Source organism: Triturus cristatus, chromosome 5_1 (genome assembly GCF_964204655.1).
Source record: "Triturus cristatus chromosome 5_1, aTriCri1.1, whole genome shotgun sequence".
Lineage (NCBI taxonomy): Eukaryota > Metazoa > Chordata > Amphibia > Caudata > Salamandridae > Triturus > Triturus cristatus.
The window spans coordinates 948972010-948992630 of NC_140587.1; the positions used below are offsets into that span (position 1 = coordinate 948972010).

At 44.8% G+C, this 20621-nt stretch overlaps 1 protein-coding gene across 1 annotated transcript in view; it reads left to right on the plus strand.

Annotated features, from left to right (window-relative positions):
• LOC146832707 (adapter molecule crk-like) overlaps positions 1-20621 on the plus strand; it is a 142666-nt gene that overhangs the window by 1499 nt on the left and 120546 nt on the right. The window contains exon 2 of the mRNA XM_085604172.1: positions 5681-6205. Within this exon, the coding sequence (XP_085460298.1) occupies positions 5681-6205 (525 nt within the window). The remainder of the gene's footprint in view (positions 1-5680; positions 6206-20621) is intronic.

Below are 20621 nucleotides of genomic sequence, written 5' to 3' on the forward strand. Positions count from 1 at the left end.
GCACGCCATCTAGCACAAGTCGATGTAAAGACTTGCGTTGTAATGGCATCGCGTGGTTACATCGCGTTCGTTGTAAAAGTTTTGTTGTAATGGCAGTGCGTTGTAAAAGTTTCGTTGTAAAGGTTGTTTACCGCGGCAGGGGTCTGTCTGCGTGAGTAAAAAGTGATTTCTGCCTTTTTGAGTGCAGGGTGACCGGTGATATGTGATATGGGTATTAATTTTTTAAATGCACAATCGTTTTTTGAATATATTTTATAACTGATTTGAATCTGTTTTAGCTTGTATTTTTTAGCAAAGGGGGTTCTGTTAGTTTTAGCAAAGTTTTATCTTATGGAAATTTTTATAAATTCCGAGTAAAAGAACTCCGATTAACTCGTTTTAAATATGAATTGCTCTTGTAATTGCATTTTATTGTGCTTTTATGATTGTTTTCCCACAACCAAATAAAGCTTAGTTTGATTGATTGATTGAGTGCAGGGTGAGAGGAGTCTCTAGGAGTGGAGGTTGATTTCTGTGAGAACGATTGTCGACTCTTCTCTCAGGTGTGCATGATCCTTTTTGTATCTAACTTGATTTTTTGTTAATTCTTGTGATTAATGTAATTACAACTGCTGTAAAGCGCTCTGATACCCTCAGGGGTCATGTTTGCGCTATACAAAACACTAAATAAATAAATAAGAACAGGGTGAAAGGCATGCCTGCATGACGACAGGGCGAGGAGCTTGCCTGTGTGAGTGCAGAGTGGGGGGCCAATGTTCCTGCATGGGTGCAGGGTCGGACTATAGTGTAATACGTGTGCTTGTGTGAATGCAAGGGGAAGGGTTGGTATAAGTGCAGTGGTGCTGGCATGGACCAAGGGTGGGAGGTGAGGGGGGCACGACAACAAAAAACTAAATAATAAATAAAAGAAACTTCCCATCCTTTCTTGCAGCACAATGTCTTCTTCCCTCTGGTGTCTTCCAGGAAGCTCCCAATGCAGGAAACTACACTACCCAATCCTGCTGCTGCTCTCACAGCATGAAAGCAGTACCAGGATTGGACAGAGCAGACTCTCCCAGTGCTTTCTAACCCAGCTGTGCATGGCTCGCCGTCCCAAGACAGCCGGCCAAAGAGACATGCGCATTTTAAAGCACATAGCTCCCTGCCTCTGCCACTTGGCAGTGCTGGCCCCACCTCATCATGACACTTACTTCAGGACGGACTCCTAAAAAATAAAATGGAAATGAATAAACGTTATTACCATTTTTTTTTCAGCTCTGGGGCTTGTGTGGGTGACTCTCCCCTGCTCAAATGGAGGAGCCAGCCCTGCTATACATGACCGTCAAGGAGATGTTCTAACAATGGACAATCATTTCATAATAAGAGCAACTGCCATGGATGAGTGCTGCACCACACCCACTCACTTACCTTAGATCTGAAAGGAGTGGGAGTTATGAACCTTATTCCTTGTGGATTCCCTCCGTTATACCTTTTGTAACACTAGAATATCTTTGGTGAGGAAGAACCTGTATTTATGCCAGGATCTAATTTTATCTAAGATGAATATAAAAAAGACCAAAGATATGATGTTATTCATTATCTTATTTGTAACTAGTGAAAGGAAAGACGTATTAAATAATTAGTCTTACTGGACATATTTAGTTATGTTAGCAGTACGGTATAGATGTGGTAAAAACATTTTGGACAGAACAGGATACTTTTTTATGCTACATTCTTCACCCTGGTGAGCTTACCAGGTCGTCCAAGCTTTTGGAACCTTTAGGTGAAATCTTGATACCGTGCCAGCTGATGCAGTTGGATATCCATAGGATCTTTATTAATTGTGTCAAACCACAACACCTACTGAATTTATTGCAAGCCAAAACCTACCTAACCTAATGCAAGCCGAAACCAACCTCACCTAATGCAAGCCAAAACCTACCTAACCTAATTCAATCCAAAACCAACCTAACCTAATGTAAGCCAAAACCAACCTAACCCAATGAAAGCCAAAACCTACCTAACCTTTTGTAATCCAAAAATCAACCTAACCTAATGCAAGCCAACACCTACCTAACCTTATGTAAGCCAAAACCAACTTAACCTAATGCACTCGGATAGCTCTAGATGTAATGCCTGGCAACTAGAGTGGAAACAGCTACAGACTTGTGTCTATAACCCCAGGAGGAGATATTGGAGATGATGTTGAATCTCTCATCAGTCCTCAGAGTCCAAGGAGTGAAGAAAGGACACAATGATGCTGGTGCTGGAAAGTGTCAAATCATCTGTTAAACAAAAAACGAGCACAATTGAATTTTCAAACAGGATATGCATGCTAATCGTTTAAGCCAAAACCAACTTAACCTAATGCAAGCCAAAACCAACCTAGCCTAATGCAAGCCAAAACCAACCTAACCTAATGCAAGCCAAAACCTACCTACCCCAATGTAAGCCAAAACCAACCTAACCTGATGCAAGCCAAAACCAACCTAACCTAATGCAAGCCAAAACTTACTGAACCTACTGCAAGCCAAAACAAACCTAACCTAATGCAAGCCAAAACCAACCAAACCTAATGCAAGCCAAAACATACCTAACCTAATTCAAGCCAAAAGCAACCTAACCTAATGTAAGCCAAAACCAACCTAGCCTAATGCAAGCCAAAACCTACCTAACCTAATGCAAGTCAAAGCCTACCTAACCTAATGCAAGCCAAAACCAAGCTAACCTAATGCAAGCCAAAACCTACCTAACCTAATGCAAGCCAAAACCAACCTAACCTAATGCAATTCAAACCAACCTAATCTAATGCAAGCCAAAACCTACTCAGCCTAATGCAAGCCTAAACCTACCTAACCTAATGTAAGCCAATCCCAACCTACCCTAATGCAAGCCAAAACCAGCCTAACCTAATGCAAGCCAAACCAACCTAACCTAATGCAAGCCAAAACCTACTGAACCTAATGCAAGCCTAAACCTACCTAATCTAATGTAAGCCAACACCAACCTAACCTAATGCAAGCCAAAACCAACTTAAGCTAATGCAAGCTAAACCCTACTGAACCTATTGCAAGCCAAAACCAACCTAAACTAATACAAGCCAAAACCTACTGAACCTAATGCAAGGCAAAACCAACCTAACCTAATGGAAGCCAAAACCTACTGAACCTAATGCAAGCCAAAACCAACCTAACCTAATGCAAGCCAAACCAACCTAATCTAATGCAAGCCACATCCTACTGAACCTAATGCAAGCCTAAACCTACCTAACCTAATGCAAGCCAATACCAACCTAACCTAATACAAGCCAAAACCAATCTAACCTAATGCTAGCCAAAACCTACTGAACCTAATGCAAGCCAAAACCAACCTAACCTAATACAAGCCAAAACCTACTGAACCTAATGCAAGCCAAAACCAACCTAACATAATGTAAGCCAAAACCAACCTAACCTAATACAAGCCAAAACCAATCTAACCTAATGCTAGCCAAAACCTACTGAACCTAATGCAAGCCAAAACCAACCTAACCTAATGGAAACCAAAACCTACTGAACCTAATGCAAGCCAAAACCAATCTAACCTAATGCAAGCCAAAACCTACTGAACCTAATGCAAGCCAAAACCAACCTAACCTAATGGAAGCCAACAACCTACTGAACCTAATGCAAGCCAAAACCAACCTAACCTAATGCAAGCCAAAACCTACCTAACCTAATGTAAGCTTTAGTCTTCCCCGCATTGTCGTAGAACACACTAAACAGAGTTCTAATGACGTGCAGAAGTTAACTTAGAGTTCAACCAAATGTTCAACGTAATATGTATGTTGGGTGAATAATACTTCAGATCTAAATAGCTACAGTGATACTACCACATGTAGACCTGACTAGTGTACGTACCATCAGTACTCATAGCATGGTCCCAATGTGCAATGCAGTGCTTCAACATACACCAAAGGACCCAGCAAGCTGTGTAGCAGTAACTCCATGCATATATATTAATGCAAGCTCCAGCAGAAACACCATAGGAGGAGAGCTGAGAAGCCACACCCTGCAGGCCGTGCCATGGTTGTCTAGTAATTTTGTTTACCTCTGAGCCGTTTGAAGTAACACCCAAAGTGGACCTTAAAACAGCTGTAAAACAAAGAAAATATACATTTTCAAAGTGGGTGGTAGACGGCCCTTTGTTAAAGTGTTCAAGGGTTATGACAGGCTGTCTGGGTGCTGCTCTCCAGCCCCACATCTTGTGCCAGGGCAGTAATCTTGTCAGATAGCAAGCTCATAAAAATAAATGCAGTGGCCTGCACTCGGATAGCTCTAGAGGTAATGCCTGGCAACTGGAGTGGTAACAGCTACAGACTTGTGTCTACAACCCCAGGAGGAGATATTGGAGATGATGTTGAATCTCTCATCAGTCCTCAGAGTCCAAGGATTGAAGAAAGGACAAGATGATGCTGGTGCTGAAAAGTGTCAATAATTCATCTGATGAACAAAAAAGCGAGCACACTTGAATTTTCAAACAGGATATGCATGCTAATCGTTTAATCTGAGACCCTGCACGAGATTGCTTTGTAATCACCCAATTAGCCATTGCCAGGTTGATGTATTTGCTGCCATTTTTGTCCTCTTATGTTGTGTATAGCCTGTTTGTTATCTCGCTTGTGGTATTTTTAATTTCACCCTCCTTCTTGGCACCGCTAATCAAGGAGACAAAAAAGAATAGATCAGCGTCTGGAAGTTTACATACTTACACCTTTTTAGGTCTCGCTGGCGTTGCAGCGCGAAGCGCTGCCGCCGACGAGACTTATTGTTGCCGTGTTTGCTCCCAAGAGAGAAAGACCAGGGCACGCTCAGCCATCGGAGTCTGTGGACACGCTTGCGCAGACGCACACGCACACACACACACACGTGCGCGCACACACCCCGCCGCTGCCGACCCCCCTCACCGCATCCGCGGCTGCCTAACGTGCACACACACACCTCGCCATCGCCGCTGCCCCCACCTGTTAGAGACCAGTGTTTCTGTTGTAGCTACCTGCAGCTTCCTTCCCGCCCTCATCCCGTCCAGGGCTCTGATGCTCCCACCACCGCCTTTTTCATCGTGCGGCCCCCCCTGCCCCCCCGCCCCGCTCACCTCCTCGTTCTGTGTTGTTTGGTGCTTTGTGGGTCCGCCGGACCGCCCCCCCGCGCTGTTTCTCCTCCTGCGTGGGGGCCCCTCCGTTGGCGGCATGGTGACTGTGTGGCGGGACCCTGCCATGCTGGCCGCCATCTGAGTGTTGTCCTGGTTTAACTTTTCTGCAATTTTCCATGTCGATCGCAGTTGGGCGTTTGTTTGGTAGGATATGGCTTTGTTTGGGCTTCTTTTTAAATGGGATTTGCTGATCGGCAGTTGGGTTTTGTTCGGTAGGATATGGCTTTTTTAATTTATTTATTGACCATGTGAGCTGTTTCCCTCATAGAAACGTAGCCCACGAATGGCTCAGTGTATATTTTAGACATCTGCGTGTTAGTTGTAGGTCTCGGATTTTTCATCTCTATTAAGTCACCAACATTAGTGACCATGCTGTTGCCGAAATTGGAGCAGTAGACTTCTATACCTTCCTCCTGGACTAAGAACATTATTCAAAGTATTTCTTGCCATTTTGATGCTGTTGCCCTCTTAATGTTGGCCACATTCCTTATTTTTGTTCTTTGCCCACCAGGTATCACACTACATCATTAACAGTGTGCCTGGCAGACTGAAAATTGGAGATCAGGAGTTTGATGGCCTGCCTTCCCTTTTGGAGTTCTACAAAATCCACTATTTGGACACTACTACCCTGATTGAGCCTGTCTCCAGGAGCTTGCCCCCACGCGGGGGTCCTGGGGTGCCTCTGAGACCGCCCTCTGATGGAGATGATGGAGGAGAGTGGGTCAGGACTCTGTATGACTTTTCAGGCAATGATGAAGAAGACCTGCCCTTTAAAAAGGGTGAGTTGCTGAAGGTGCTAGCCAAGCCGGAGGAGCAGTGGTGGACGGCGCAGAGGTCAGACGGCTGCATGGGCATGATACCTGTGCCCTACGTTCAGGTCTGCAAGTCACAAGCTATGCCCAAGGACACCCTCCTGGGTCCCTACGCACAGCCCAACGTTAATCCGCTGCCAAGTGTGCAAAATGGTCCAGTTGAGGCACGGGCAATCCAGCGAAGAGTGCCAAATGCTTACGATAAAACAGCCCTGGCCTTCGAGGTATGTGCATAGAGTGTAGCAGCGTAAAGTGTCTCTCTTCCAGTAAAAATGAATACTGCTGTGGGTGTTTTATTACTATATTTAAAATGTGGATGTTTATCACATGTAGACCATTGTGTTTACCTCTGTTCTTTAAATACAAGGTCATAGCGCACAGAGGTTATTAGTGTGGTAGAAATGCACTTAGCATATCAACTTGCAGGAAAATCTCCAACACCTTGATGTGCCCCTCTTTGTGGAAGTAATTGCTGTTATAAGACTATCTATCCCCTGCCAAGGACATCACCTGTGTCATGTCGCCTATTGAACCCACTCTCCTCTACGTTACAGATTATTTCCAGAAAACCGTTCCATCCTATTTATTGAGCCTTGGTGATTTAGCACATTAAATTACCTAGTATGGGAACACTGGGTCTGATATATATATATTTGATGCACTTAGGTGAGCTGCGGACACAGATACAGACCAGCCCCCACCGATCCCTTTCTCCAACACGTGGAATGCTCCCCCTGGTGTCTGTCCTGGCTGTCCATATACCACGTGCTCTGAGCTAATAATGGAGATGACCATGTGGAAAAAGGCTGCATGATCATTCCACATTCTGTGGACTGAAGCTTGTAAGTGCAGGGGTGCTTTACCATTTTTCCCTAGCCATCATCACACCCTCGATGATTCTGAGGCAAACGGGTCTCAAAGCAATGGCATTTGAGGGACTTCATGTAGCCTAATTGTCACTCGCCTCCCAGTAAAAAGAAACAAGCATTTGCAATGCAATAGATCTCGCATTTTGCAGCAGTTTGAGCTATTGACATTGTAAATGACAAAACCTGGAAGCGTTGTGTAAACGCACTTTAAACTAATAGTCCTTGCTTATGAGAAGCAAGGCTGGCAGTAAAAGAGGTGCAGTTACTGGCAGCATTGCTTCTCCTAAGCAATGACTATATGTACAAAGTGTGTGTTTACGCATCTCTTGCAGGTTTGCAAAGCACATAAATAAAAGGCATTGTCATTTACAATGCCAATAGTTCAAATTTTCGCAAATGCGAGACCTATTGCATTGCAAATGCTTGTTCGTTCTTCTCACGGGGAAAATGTGCACCTGTTATCGGAGTTTCGGTTTCTCTCACGTGTACTCTCGCTTCCAGTACGTATTAAGAAAATCTATAAAATGTCATACAAATTGGAGAGGGGTTAGCATTACATGCTCACAGCTAATAGAGGGGAAATGCTGTCACGTTGTGTAGGGATATCGCTCTTTGCTTCTTTTGCTGAATAAACTTGTTCCAACTTCTTGTAGGCGTCAGAGGAGTCTGTCTTATTGTTGACAAATTCATCCTTTGACTTACACATCATAGAAGCCACAGGCTGGTTACAGACAAGGAGGAGCGGTTTGTTCCATGTCCAGTTCAAGCAGCAAACACGATAAATCCATTTGTAGACGTTGAACATGTGCCCATATCTAGGATCAAATGTATTCCGGCTGCTCACAAACATCTCCTTGAGTCAACCGAGACTCACATACATAGATTATGAGGTTTTCTAATGCAAGGCTACTTTCTGCCAAGGTAAAGCGTGTAGCTGTAAAACAAAAGGTGAGATAAGGGAGCAGTGTAATCCCATCATTCTCTTGTGCTAGGAATTTCACATTTGTTTGGGAAAAGGATTTACGGGCTGATTCCTTATTCTGCTGTAAGTGTGCGGACTGCATTACCACACCATCTGGGAATTCAAAGACATATTTACTTCCTATACCCTCGCAGAAGAAGTCCTCGGAAATTTGGGAATTACTTGCAGAATGGACACACTGATTTCCATTGTAATTCCCCATTTGATTGTGGTCAACTCAGACTAGAGCAGCCAGAAATGACTGCCACGGCTGTGAAAGAAGTCATCGGTGCAGTATCAGCAATAGGGTCGCCAACATTTTTGGGTGGATTTCAAAGCATGTGAAGTTCAGTTTTTCTTCTTCCTGGGGAGTGGAATTAAGGTTGCTCCACTCCACTTGGTGATAATTGCATTATGGGAATTGCATTGCCCTGACCCTTGACAGGGCTTTCAAAACCAATTTTCCCAGCAGTGAATCCTAGATGGGTCACCTTCCCAGGAGGCAAATGTCACACAGGCGCTTCTCTGCCGGGGAACAGGGTGTGGCTTGATCAGTAAGGTTGGGGGTCTGGGGGGGTTGAGCTTCAGATTTTCCGACAACTGGGCTTGCATATAATGTTTAAATACATTATAGGACAAGCAGGGAGCATGATGCAGTAGAAAGGTGGATGAATGTGGATTGGCAGGGGTACTAGGAGAGAAAATCATATTTTGTGAAATATTCAATATTCATAGGACTTTCAAAACAGAGAGTGTGTGTGCATTTTTATCTGTGTGTATGCAATAATCCCTGGGGAAATCCGACTGACATCTCACCAGACCCAGCTGAAAGCCCCTGTACCCAACTATCTATCTGAAAAAACATTTATTAGGGGGGAGTAACACCCCAAACTCATCCTTAAGCTACGCCCCTGCTGGGAAACTTGGTTTCAAACACTGTCACAGCTCGGGTATTGCACCTAATGTAATCCAGTTACCACAATGGTAAGTAATCACATTACCTAACCCCTTGACAGTTCTAGACCTTAGAAGTATTCCCATCCCTCTCATTCCTTAGTGTAAGGAAAAAGGAATACTAGTGCTGCAGGCATTTCTGATCTAAAAAAAAAAATCATGAACAGCCAGATGCAAACACAGCTAAACAGGCGCAATTGCCAAGCGTTTGCTATTCACTCACTATGCATTAAAAATAATAATAAAAAATATGCCCACCACTGATTAAAACATTGAATGTCCCACACTGTTCAAAAATGAGGGCGAAAGCGTTGGCGACTGTCTGGTTAAGCGTGCCATTGAATGCCTCTTGTTCATTGAATATAATTTATAGAATGACTTCACTGGGTACGTGTATATTGTACAGAAGAAGCTCTTCGTCAGCACATTGGACTATTTTTGAGCAGAGGCAAGTTGCATGGCAAACACTGTACTGAAGAATACCAGTAGAAGTCCGAGGTTTTTTTTTGGCAGAGGAACTATAGGCCTATGGCCTCTCGTTAGGCCCTTTAAAACCCTAATCATCACTTCTATCACCTTCCTGAACGTGTTCCAACTCCCTCAAGTTCGAGAACAACTAGACGTGTCTCCGCCAAGAGAAATCCGTGCTCGCTGTAAACGGCAAATGGCAACTTGGACTTGTTTTAACAAATGCTGCTTGGCAGACATGCTTGCGCGGAGGCCACATACAATATTTAAAGGTTCCCGCAGGAACTAGCACAGAGACAGAAATATTTGTCAGATTTACATGTAAACATCCAGTGTTTCATCAAGCGAGGCGTCGTGCAGCGGTATCCTAGAGCGACTGGTAATGATTTACTTCCAGTCACAATCAATTAAAGACGTCATTTATTTCTTTTGTGCCTGCAGCTTTTAGATTTTCTGTAAACTAAGCAGAAATGAAAGACTAGCGGTGACGTCAAGACTGGCCACCTCGGAGTTGTGTGCCAACCCCCTTTCGAAAATATGGACCCAGCGATGTGAGAAATGATGAGAAAATGGGATGTGGAACAAAGCAGACTCCCTGTGTACTTATAAAATGGCGCTACATTCAATCGCTTTTGATTCTCACAAAGAAGCTCTTGTTTGTATTCCAGTAGAGGGTTTTCGAAAGATATGTATCTAATGAACCATTTCATTGGTGAAGTGGCTTTCAGGCTTGCCATTTACTTTTGACAATGTATGCTCAAGTCACCTTGGAGACAATGGGTGTTGGGCCTTCCGGGTGGCAGATAATGGGCATAGATAAATAACCACTACGGACACTTGGGCTACAGATACGGACCGGAAGTCCCGAGCGACTCCGGCCCCTTTCTTTAAAGCCTTCTGGCCACGCCTGGCCAGAAGGTGATACATTGTGTGTATCGGGTTCCGGGTTGGGGTCTGCATGTTGTAAGACGGTCAACGACTAGACCGCTACATCCCTTCCCAAATCAGTTCAAACGACAAACAAGGATAACTTTAACACACATAGTCAATAAGCTTTTGACTGGGCTTCGGATGGGGTCTCATATTGTAACGATGTCGTTGACTGTCATCTCTCAGGTTCACTGGCCCTTCTATCCCGACTGTCCTGCTGTCCTGAGCTCTCTTGTGCTTTCTGGAGCCGCTACGTTCATACTCGGGCCAACTGTAACACTCTGACTTCCATCGGGCTGCTCATTACTTCCGCTAGGGACTTCCTCGACTATTGGTCTCTCCACTTCCGAGTTAGGCACCCTCTTGAACCAGGATATGTTTAGTGTGATGACTTCTCCACCTTTTTCGACTGTCACAGCAGTGCCTCTCACGACTTTGACTAGCCACAGCCCTGGTTCATAGGGTGTGCGGAACTTTCCTCTGCTGCGACGATTTCTCACAAGGACAACACACCCTGGTGCCATCGGTCGGACCTTTGCTCTTCTCCGCCTACTCGCTCTGTCATTGTTGGCTGACCTCCTTGCCTGCGTGCTTGCCGGGTCATACGGTTCAGGTTCCCAGTTCTCTGGTACGGGAATGTTGTCTCGCCTTTGCCCAGCCAGCATCAGTGACCACGGGGACCTATGAGTGGTGCAGTGTGGTGTGCTATGATATTCCCTTAGGAATCTCTGGAGTGCGACTTCCGGATCGGACTGTTCGGCCATGGATATGCGTAATACTTTGTTCAGCGTCTGCATGAATCTCTCCACCTCTCCGTTTGCTTGCGGCCACTGCGGCGTAATGCGATGATTTTTGACGCCTAGTCGCGCCAGAAAATCCTTAAATTCGTGCCCTAGGAATGGGGACCATTTTCTGTTTTGACAACATGTAGTAGTCCGAACAGTGCGAATGTCTTGTCCAACAGCGGTAGTAGGTGGTCGAATGCAGTCGATGGTAGTACTTCCAACACGGGGTATTTTGTGTACCCATCTATCAGGACCGCGGTCACTCTCCCGTCGGGGAAGCTTCCAAAGTCGGGACTGATCCACGACCAGGGTGACGGTGCTGGCTCTTCTGTTATCACCGGAGCTGGAGCCTCCGAGCCTCCCGTGAGCTGACAGGCCCGGCACCTGCGTACAAAGTCTTCTACATTCTCTTCTAGGTTCGGGAACCAAATCTTCTCCCTCAACCGGGCTTTCATCAGTCTGGTGCCTTGGTGACCCTCATCATGAGCTAGGGCAGTTATCCGATCCTGGAGGGTCAGGGGTATGACAATGCGCGAGCCTCTCAGCACTACTCCGTTGGCTGCAGCGCTTAGTTCTTCATGGACTCGCCACATCTTCCCAAGGCGAGCTCGGTCTATTTCGGTCCATCCACTGATGTCATGGAGAAACCCAGTCCACGAGCCTTTTCCAAATTGCTCCTAGTACTTTATTTAAAACCATGACCCGACTTGGTATGGGTCTCATTTTCTGACGATGTTAGGGCTTTTGGGCACGCCCACTGTGTGACCATGCTGACAAACTCCTCCGTTAGTTGCTCTTGGTCGCCCGTTTCTGCTGGGGCGACAGCTGGATGCCGTGATAGGAAATTCGCTGGATTATTGGCACCAGGCCTGTAGACTAGATCAAACTGATAGTGCTGGAGTTGAATCGCCCATCTTTCGATCCGTGGCGGTGGGTGAGGCGCAGTTCCTTTGAATAGTGGAACAAGCGGTTGGTGATCCGTTACTACCCGGAACGGGTGTCCACTCAGATATAAATGAAAATGGTTGCAGGCCCACTTGATGGCCAACGCTTCCCGTTCAATTTGGGAATATCTTGTTTCTGTTGCCGTCAGTGACTTGCTGGCGAACGCTAGTGGGACCCATGTTCCTGGGTCTGTTTCTTGGGACAGCAGAGCTCCGAGGCCTAGGTCAGTTGGTCGCTTGGTATCGAAGTATGCCATAGTCGTTTTTCCTAACAACGTGAATTTCACCTTGCTGAACGCTTCCTGTTCCTCTGGGCCCCACTTCCACACGCTGTCTTTCTTGGCGAGGTTTCTCAACGGCTCTGCTACTGTTGCGAGGTTGGGTATAAATCTCCCGCAGTATGTTGTCATACCTAGAAAACTTCGAACTTCTGATGCTGTTGTGGGACCTGGAGCTAGTTGGATTGCCTGCGATTTCCGGGAATCCACCTTGACACCCTCCTGGCTGAAAACGTATCCAAAGAATTCAATGGTCTTTTTGAAAAATTGGCACTTGTCTTTATGGAGAGTCACTCCGTGCTCCGTGAACCGTTGGAGGGTGGCCCTGAGTCATCGATGATGATCTTCTAGAGTCGCTGAGTGGATTAAGATGTCATCACTGACATTTAATACCCCTTGGAGCCCAGACAGGACTTACCGTATGGCGTTTTGGAAAATTTCGGCGGCTGACGATATCCCAAAATGTAGTCTTTTATATCGTCTGAGCCCCAGGTGTGTTGAAAAGGTAGTTATATACCTGCTTTCCTCCGCCAATCTCTGCTGGTGATATCCTGCATTGAGGTCTAGTTTAGAAAACCACCTGGACCCATTTAGATCAGCAAGGATATCATCCACGGAGGGGGTCAAGTGTCTTTCCCGTCTTATTGACTGGTTAGGCATGCACATGTCTATGCAAAGCCTGATTTGTCCAGGCTAGTCGGCTTCTCAGCAATTACCATGGGTGACATCCAGGGGGTTAGTCCGGTTACTTTCTCTATCACCCCTTGTTGTTCAAATTTGATTAGCTCCTGTTCAACCAGCGGCTGTAGATGGAATGGGATGCGTCTGTGTCTTAAGGCCACGGGCTTTACTGACGAGTCGATGTGCAGTCACACCGGAGGTCGTTTCATGCTTCCTAGCCCTTTGAACAACTGTGGTAACAGCTCCAGGATGTCTTCTGTTTGTAGTACTCTTACCGCATTTGCAAACGTCACTAGGCTTAGATCTTCAGTGGTGTGGCTCCCCACCAGGATATCTGCTTCTTTGTCGACCACATGGAATGTGGTTGTTATCTCGTGATTGTCTGACTTTACTTGCACAGTCATTTTGCCTTTCAGCGGCAGAGGAGTCTGACTCCCATACGTAAGAATTCTTACCTTAGATGGTGTGAGCGGGGGTCTGGGGCTTAGCTTTTTGTTGGCTCCCCATCACATTGACCGATGCTCCGGTGTCAATGAGGGCCGTCACGGGGCACCCTGCAATCTCAATCGCACGTGTTGGTTGAGGGCGTCGCCTCCGTTTTAGGTCACTTGCCCATGTCGGATTCTTCAAGCGAAAGTTGCCTCACTGCTTTCGTCAGTGGCCATCGTCTGGCGCTTCCTCTGCCCCGCATACCCCCTCGGCACACACTGAAGAAGTGATTGGGAATCCCGCACTTCGAGCAAGTCTTCCCTCGTTGTGGGCATGAGTGCCGCCTCCATCTCTGTGGATCGGACCTCGGACAGGTCGTGTGACCGTGCTAGGACGAGCATGTCTCCCAGGGAGATCCTGGGTTGTCGAAGAATGAGCATCCTCAACGTTTTGTTTTGGCATCCTTGGATGAGTTGCGCGCGCACCTCTTTGACCTGATCATCTTCCGTGCATGTGCTAGCCAACTCTCTCAGGCGTGCGTGGAATGCATCCATTGACTCTCCTTCTCTCTGACGGGCTTGTCGCAATTTAAATCATTCATAATTGGGGTTTAGTTGAGGGTCAAAATGGGCATTGAGAGCCCTCACCGCTTTGTCGTAATCTGTGGGGGCCCCAGTGTTTGGTAGGTGTGTGAATTGTTTGTATATCTCATCCCCTGCGAAATGCAGTAGCAACGATCTCTTGACGGCGCCATCCGTTTCTCTGGTGGCGATGAAATAGTTGTCCAGCCGGCCAACCCACACGTTCCACCTTGGTGATGCAGTGGCAGGATCAATTAGCTCGCTAAACGGTGGCAACGTGCTAACTTGAGAGTGTATGGGCGTTGCTGGGGCTGGCGCTGCTGCTTGCTGTGGGGCTGCTGCTGCCCCTGCTTGGTCTGTCATGGCTGTGCGTTGTTGCACCACCTACCGGCTTCCTGGCAGCCTCTGCGATGTGTGTCCTGACGGGCCTTCCCTTGGTCCGTAGCCTCTGTTGCTGGTGCTTATTTCCCGGTTTCTGCTTGCCTGTACCTCTTCTCTTGTGTGGGTCTCCGCGATGCGAGCCGCTCCACGGTTGACCACACACGGGAGGTCCGCAGGAGGGCGGCCGGAGCAGATGCTTCAGCAGACGGGGAAAAGAGCAGCTGCTGAGGTGAGGGATTTACACTCACACCCTCGTCGCCATTGTTGGGCCTTCCGAGGGGCAGATAACGGGCATAGATAAATAACCACTACGGACACTTGGGCTACAGTTACGGACCGGAAGTCCCGAGCGATTCCGGCCCCTTTATTTAAAGCCTTCTGGCCATGCCTGACCAGAAGGTGATACATTGTGTGTATCGGGTTCCGGGTTGGGGTCTGCGTGTTGTAAGATGGTCAACGACTAGACCGCTACAAATGGGTGCATTAATGTATACTGCATTTATGTATAGATTAGATTTATTTGTGAATTTGGTGGATTTGTCACACAGACACATATATCATTTGGGATGTCATCAGTTATGTCTTCAGTGATGTCACTGACCATTTTATAAGTAATGTAATATGTGAGGTCATAAGCAGTTTATTGCCGGGGCTTAAGTTATAGTTAGCTCAGGTAACTATAACTGCTGAATTTCGGTGGTTTATGTATAAGTGAAATGTTAGCCTAGCGATAACGTCCCTATGAACTTCGGATTTTTCAGTAAAATATACATTTTATTTTCTAACTATGAAGTTTAAAGATTTTTCATATTCCATGTCTTAACTATGGCTGCCTTAAAATTTCACCAGCTGGCAGGTGCAATTACCTCTAAATTTAAATCCTCCCTGACCAAGCCCATTACCCCTGCCTTAGAAATTTATAACATGAAAGTCATTAGTGCCTCCTTGTATGGTTCGGAACTGTGGGGCTTTGCTAATTTGAACCAATTAAGACTGGCAGAAAACAGGTTTTTACGCTGCCTAGTTGGAGTTCCCCAAAGTACCCCAACGGTTCCGCTTGCATATGACCTAGGCAGGAAAAAAATTGAGGATTTGGCACGACTACGCCCACTCCTTTATTGGAGACGGATTCTGACAACTCCTGAACTAGCCCATTATGCTATTGCCTTGAAGGATATTATTAGGGCTGACCGCTTTCATTCCATCTTATGGCTCAAGGAAATTAGAGACCTGTTAATAAAACTGGAACTAGGACATTTATGGAATGACTCAAATGGTTCAAGTTTCCCATCTAAGTCAACTTTTAAAAAAATGTACTGGGATATGATCCTGACATCTGCTTCCAGCTCTGGCCAAAACGCCAAGCTAACGGGTCGCTTTCTTGATATCAAATCTATACCCTTTTGTGAGGCATATTGGGATATTATAGAAAGGACCATTGATAGAAAACTGTATTTGCAGTTTAGAATTGGGTCCCTACCTGTAAAAGCATTCACCCATAGATGGTCATCCACCCAGGATGATAAGTGCCACCATTGTAAAGATTTGATCGAGGACATAGGTCATTTGTTGTTTGTATGTCCTCTGTACACCAACCCACGCTATAGGTGGTTAAAACCAGTGTGTATAAACTTGGGAACACGCAGGTATAAAGAGGCCCTAAGAATACTTGAATCTGATTGCACTCCCTGTATGGCCATTGCCGTCGCAAAATTTTTAGGGTGGGCTTGGATAATTCGCTCTCGCACCTTAAAGTCTCTAGAAGTTGGCCAATGAATTCCTGACTCCACACAACGCATGATTAATTTTGACACCAAGATTTTATTCTTTTTTAACTGCTTTTATATCATTGATGATGTTTCACTCTTTTAAAAAAAAATTATGTTATTCGCCAGCATTATGATTTAATGAGTTCTTAAAAATGTACATATTGTATCTTATTTTAGTATTTATAGTATTGTTAGGATGTTCATTTGCTTTTATGACATGCTGTCGAATAAAGCTTGAAACTTGACTTGATAATGTCTGTGTAACCTTTGTTTTTTTCAGTGAATTTTTAAGGTTTTTTAAAATTAATTTCTAACTTTAACATCCTTATAATCTTTAGTTTAACTAAAAAAATGGGCAGTAAACAAGAAGATGTCAGAGCCCATGACCAAAAAAGTAACCTATACCTGTGTTCTTGGAACTCATTTTGCAGCCTCTGAGTCCAGGGGTCACAAAAGCAATGCCAAGGGTTGGAAGGGACAAGCCAGGGGTTGCAGCTGCAACCCCTAAATGACGTCTGTGCTGGTAAAGAAAGTATTGTGCCCAACTGGAGCCTGTAAAATATAGGCAGGGATAGTGGAAAGTCAAACATTTGTCAGACTTCTGCCTCTGAGAGACTCCTGGGTCTACTCTGGGGCAGAGGTAGTGAAACAGCAAGCTAGGGTCTGTGAAAGGCATGGAGGACTGGACAGCCTAACTCATTTCCAGCTCTTGCCTATGAAAGAGAGGTAGGGTTGGAACATGGAGCAGAGTCAGTGTCCTTCCAGTGTGATATAAATGATTTTCGCAGAAGTATCAGGCCAGAGCCTCTGAAAGAATATTGCCTGTGAAAGGCTCATAGGGCAGGGCATTGTTGGTTACATATCATGTTGCTGCTTGTGAAAGGCTGGTATGAGGGTGGACATGGGAGGGATCACATCACAAACCTGGTAGAGCTGGGCAGAGTTAGTCACAGGTCATGTTGGAGCTTGTTAAAGGCAGGTCTTATGGAAAACGTGTCAAGCTTGTGCCTGTGAAAGACCAGTAGGGTTAGACATAGTTGGTTGTGCATCATGTTGGCACTTGTGTGGTATCGTCGCATTTGTCACAAAAAGTTGAGGGGCATGCATTTTGTTATCGTGATTAATAGCAAAAACAGTGTGATTTTTAGAAAGTGTTAAGAACACACAAACACACACACACCCACCAACCCACACACATATACATAATGTATATATATATTCACTGAAAAAACCATAGGTTTCACACACGTTATAGTTAGGAATTAGCATTTAAAAAACCTTGCAAATTCACTGAAAAAACCATAGGTTTCACACATGTTATAGTTAGCTGTACATTTCACACGTAAAAAACCAATGAAATTCCACGTTATAGTTAGTGCAGGCAACTATAACTCACGCGACCGCAATCCTCTGCTGATGATGTCAGATATTACATCACTGATGACATATGTGTCTTTATGAAAAATAAATATTTGTAATATATGTATAGCTAAAGATACAGTATTAGCATCAACAGAGGATTGCGGTCGCGTGAGTTATAGTTGCCTGCACTAACTATAACGTGGAATTTCATTGGTTTTTTACGAGTGAAATGTACAGCTAACTATAACATGTGTGAAACCTATGGTTTTTTCAGTGAATTTGCAAGGTTTTTTAAATGCTAATTCCTAACTATAACGTGTGTGAAACCTATGGTTTTTTCAGTGAATTTGTACGGTTTTTTAAATGCTAAGTTATGTATTTATTTTTAATTTTTGCGCGCACGGTGCGCTTCGCGCACCGTGCGCGCTCTGTGGGCGCACCGAGCGCCCACGTTGCGCATTTCGTACCGTGCATGCCTCGCCATTTTTTTCAAAATATCAATTGTTTTTTTCTCCCTTGGGGGTCCTTAGGTTTATATATTAAATGTGATTGTTAATTTTTTTTTTTTTTTACCGTACGCGTACGGTAAGCTTACCGTAAGCGCACCACGCGATTTTTGTAAAAAAATTTTAAATTTATTTTTCATACTTTTTGGTCCTTCGTGAACCCCCTGACGAACGCTAGGGGTCTGCAACTCTCTTCGTTGCCCCCTTTTCATGTTATTAACCTTTTTTTTTCAGTGCGACAGACAGAAAATGGCGGCCGATACTTCCTGGTTTTGACCGATTCGAATGTTTACTTTGATCTAACAACCAATCAGAATCGCGCTCGTGCACGGCACCGTACGCGTACGGTAAGCTTACCGTAAGCGCACGGTAAGCGCACGGAGCGCGCTTACAGATATATATATTGATTTAAATGCTATTTTCACAGGAACTACTGAACAGATTTACACCAGACCTACAAAAGGCACTTCCTTGACCTGCGGACTACCTCTCTGCCAAATTACAAGTAATTCTGTTCAGCCGTTCGGGCTGTAGCTGTGTCTAAAGGTCCTATGGAAAAATGCATGGAAAAAACGCGTTTTGGGACCCCCCTTTTTTCTCAGCCCCCGCTTGACGAATCCCCCCGAGACTTTCAGGGTAGGAGCGGAGCGTAGTGCCCCATTAGTTTTGAAAATTTCGCGAAGATTCGTCGACCGGCGCCAAAGTTATTCCAAATAGAATGTTGCGGATTTCCTATGGAAACAGGGTCCTAACTATAACTACCTACTGGCGACCGCCAGTAGGTAATATATATATATATATATATATATATATATAGATATATATATATATATATATATATATATTACCTACTGGCGGTCGCCAGTAGGTAGTTATAGTTAGGACCACGTTTCCATAGGAAAACCTCAACATTCTATTTTGAATAACTTTGGCGCCGGTCGACGAATCCTCGCGAATTTCTCAAAATAGGTGGGGCGCTACGCTCCGCTCCTACCCTGAAAGTCTCGGGGGGATCCGTCAAGCGGGGGCTGAGATAAAAGGGGGGTCCCAAAACGCGTTTTTCCCATGCATTTTTCCATAGGACCTTTAGAACGAGCTACAGCCCGAACGGCTGAACAGAATTACTCAAAATTTGGCAGAGAGGTAGTCCCTAGGTCAAGGAAGTTCCTTTTGTAGGTTTGGTGTAAATCTGTTCAGTAGATTCTGAGAAAATAGCCTTTAAATCAATATATATATCTGAGCCCGCTTACGGTACGCTTACCGTACGCTTACCGTAAGCGTACGGTGGCGTGCGCGAGCGCGATTCTGATTGGCTCTTAGATCTTAGTAAACATTCGAATCGGCCGAAACCAGGAAGCGGCGGCCGCCATTTTCTGTGTTTCACTCTGAAAAAAAAAGAGTGAAAACAAGAAAAGGGGGCAAGGAGGAGAGTTACAGACCCCCTAACATTTGTAAGGGGGTCAAAGAAGGACAGAAAAGTACAAAAAAAACATTGATTGATTTTTAAAAAAATCACGGGGTACGCGTACGGTAAGCTTACGGTAAGCGTACGGTTAAAAAAAATAAAAATGAATAAATGAAATGACGAATTAAGAGTTTAGAAATTAGGGAGCTCTAAAAAGAGCTGTTGTGTTTATGAAGTCATTTTTTTAGTGGTACCTACAAGTAAGTACCGATGCAGAGTCTAAGGTTCAAGAGGAAGACTCTGTTCCCTTCATCATTGAAGTGCACACCATCTCCTCTATAAATGTCTTGCATGTCATAACGCAAGTTGTTGTGGTAAATGGCACCCATACCATAGTCACGGAGGAAAGCAGAAACAGATTTGTTGACGTGCTTTCTTGCTTTGTCAATCTGTGGACAGAAATGATTGGACCAGTTCCATTTTTGCCTTTGGCATATGTTAGAAAACACAAAGGCAGTTTTAGGGAAAAGTGAAAACAGTTGTGCAAAGGTCTCCTTCATAAGCATTTCCAGACCTACCCCAGTCAAAGTGCCTAGGTCATTGCCACCACAGTGCACTATTATGAGGTCAGGGTGTTGGATTTGAATGAAGGATTTCACCAATGGCATCAATTGGTGCCACTTTAACCCTCTCTGACCAATCCATTTAATGTCTACATTTGGCAAAGCAAGGTCTCTCACCATACCTGTTTTCTCTGCAAACTTTTCACTCCAGAAGACATAGCTGTGCCCTACAATCCACACTGTGAACATCTTCAAAGGAGAACTGGATGCACTCAGGAGGTGTCTTTCAGTAGAATGGCAATATGAAAAGAAAGACAGTTTGGAAATGGAGGCATACATATTTTTTTCAAAACAAAAAGAACTGATTGGCTGTTTCATACCATTCTAGAATAAAAACTAGGCTGTATGTGTAAATTAATAGAAGCATGTTTTGTATTGGTAAAAAAAAATGTGTAACCAAAGAACAGTACTATGGATTTGCTGTTAGGTTTGAAAAGTCAAGCACTCTTGCTCTGTGGAATTGAAACATTGTTTGGCGAACTTCTGACCTAACTCAACACAGCAGTGTTCCATGAGCTGTTGCTATGGTAGCAGGCAGAAGTCAAGTTGGGGGAAGGGTACTAGGCAGAAGTCAAGTTGGGGGAAGGGTACTTTTGGAAAAGGGTTGGTTTTCAACCAATAGAAATGTGTGATTACATTTGAAAAAAAGGGGGAAGCACTGAGATTTGAAACTTACAAGTATATGTGTGGAAAAATAGAGGGAAAGTTTGCCAT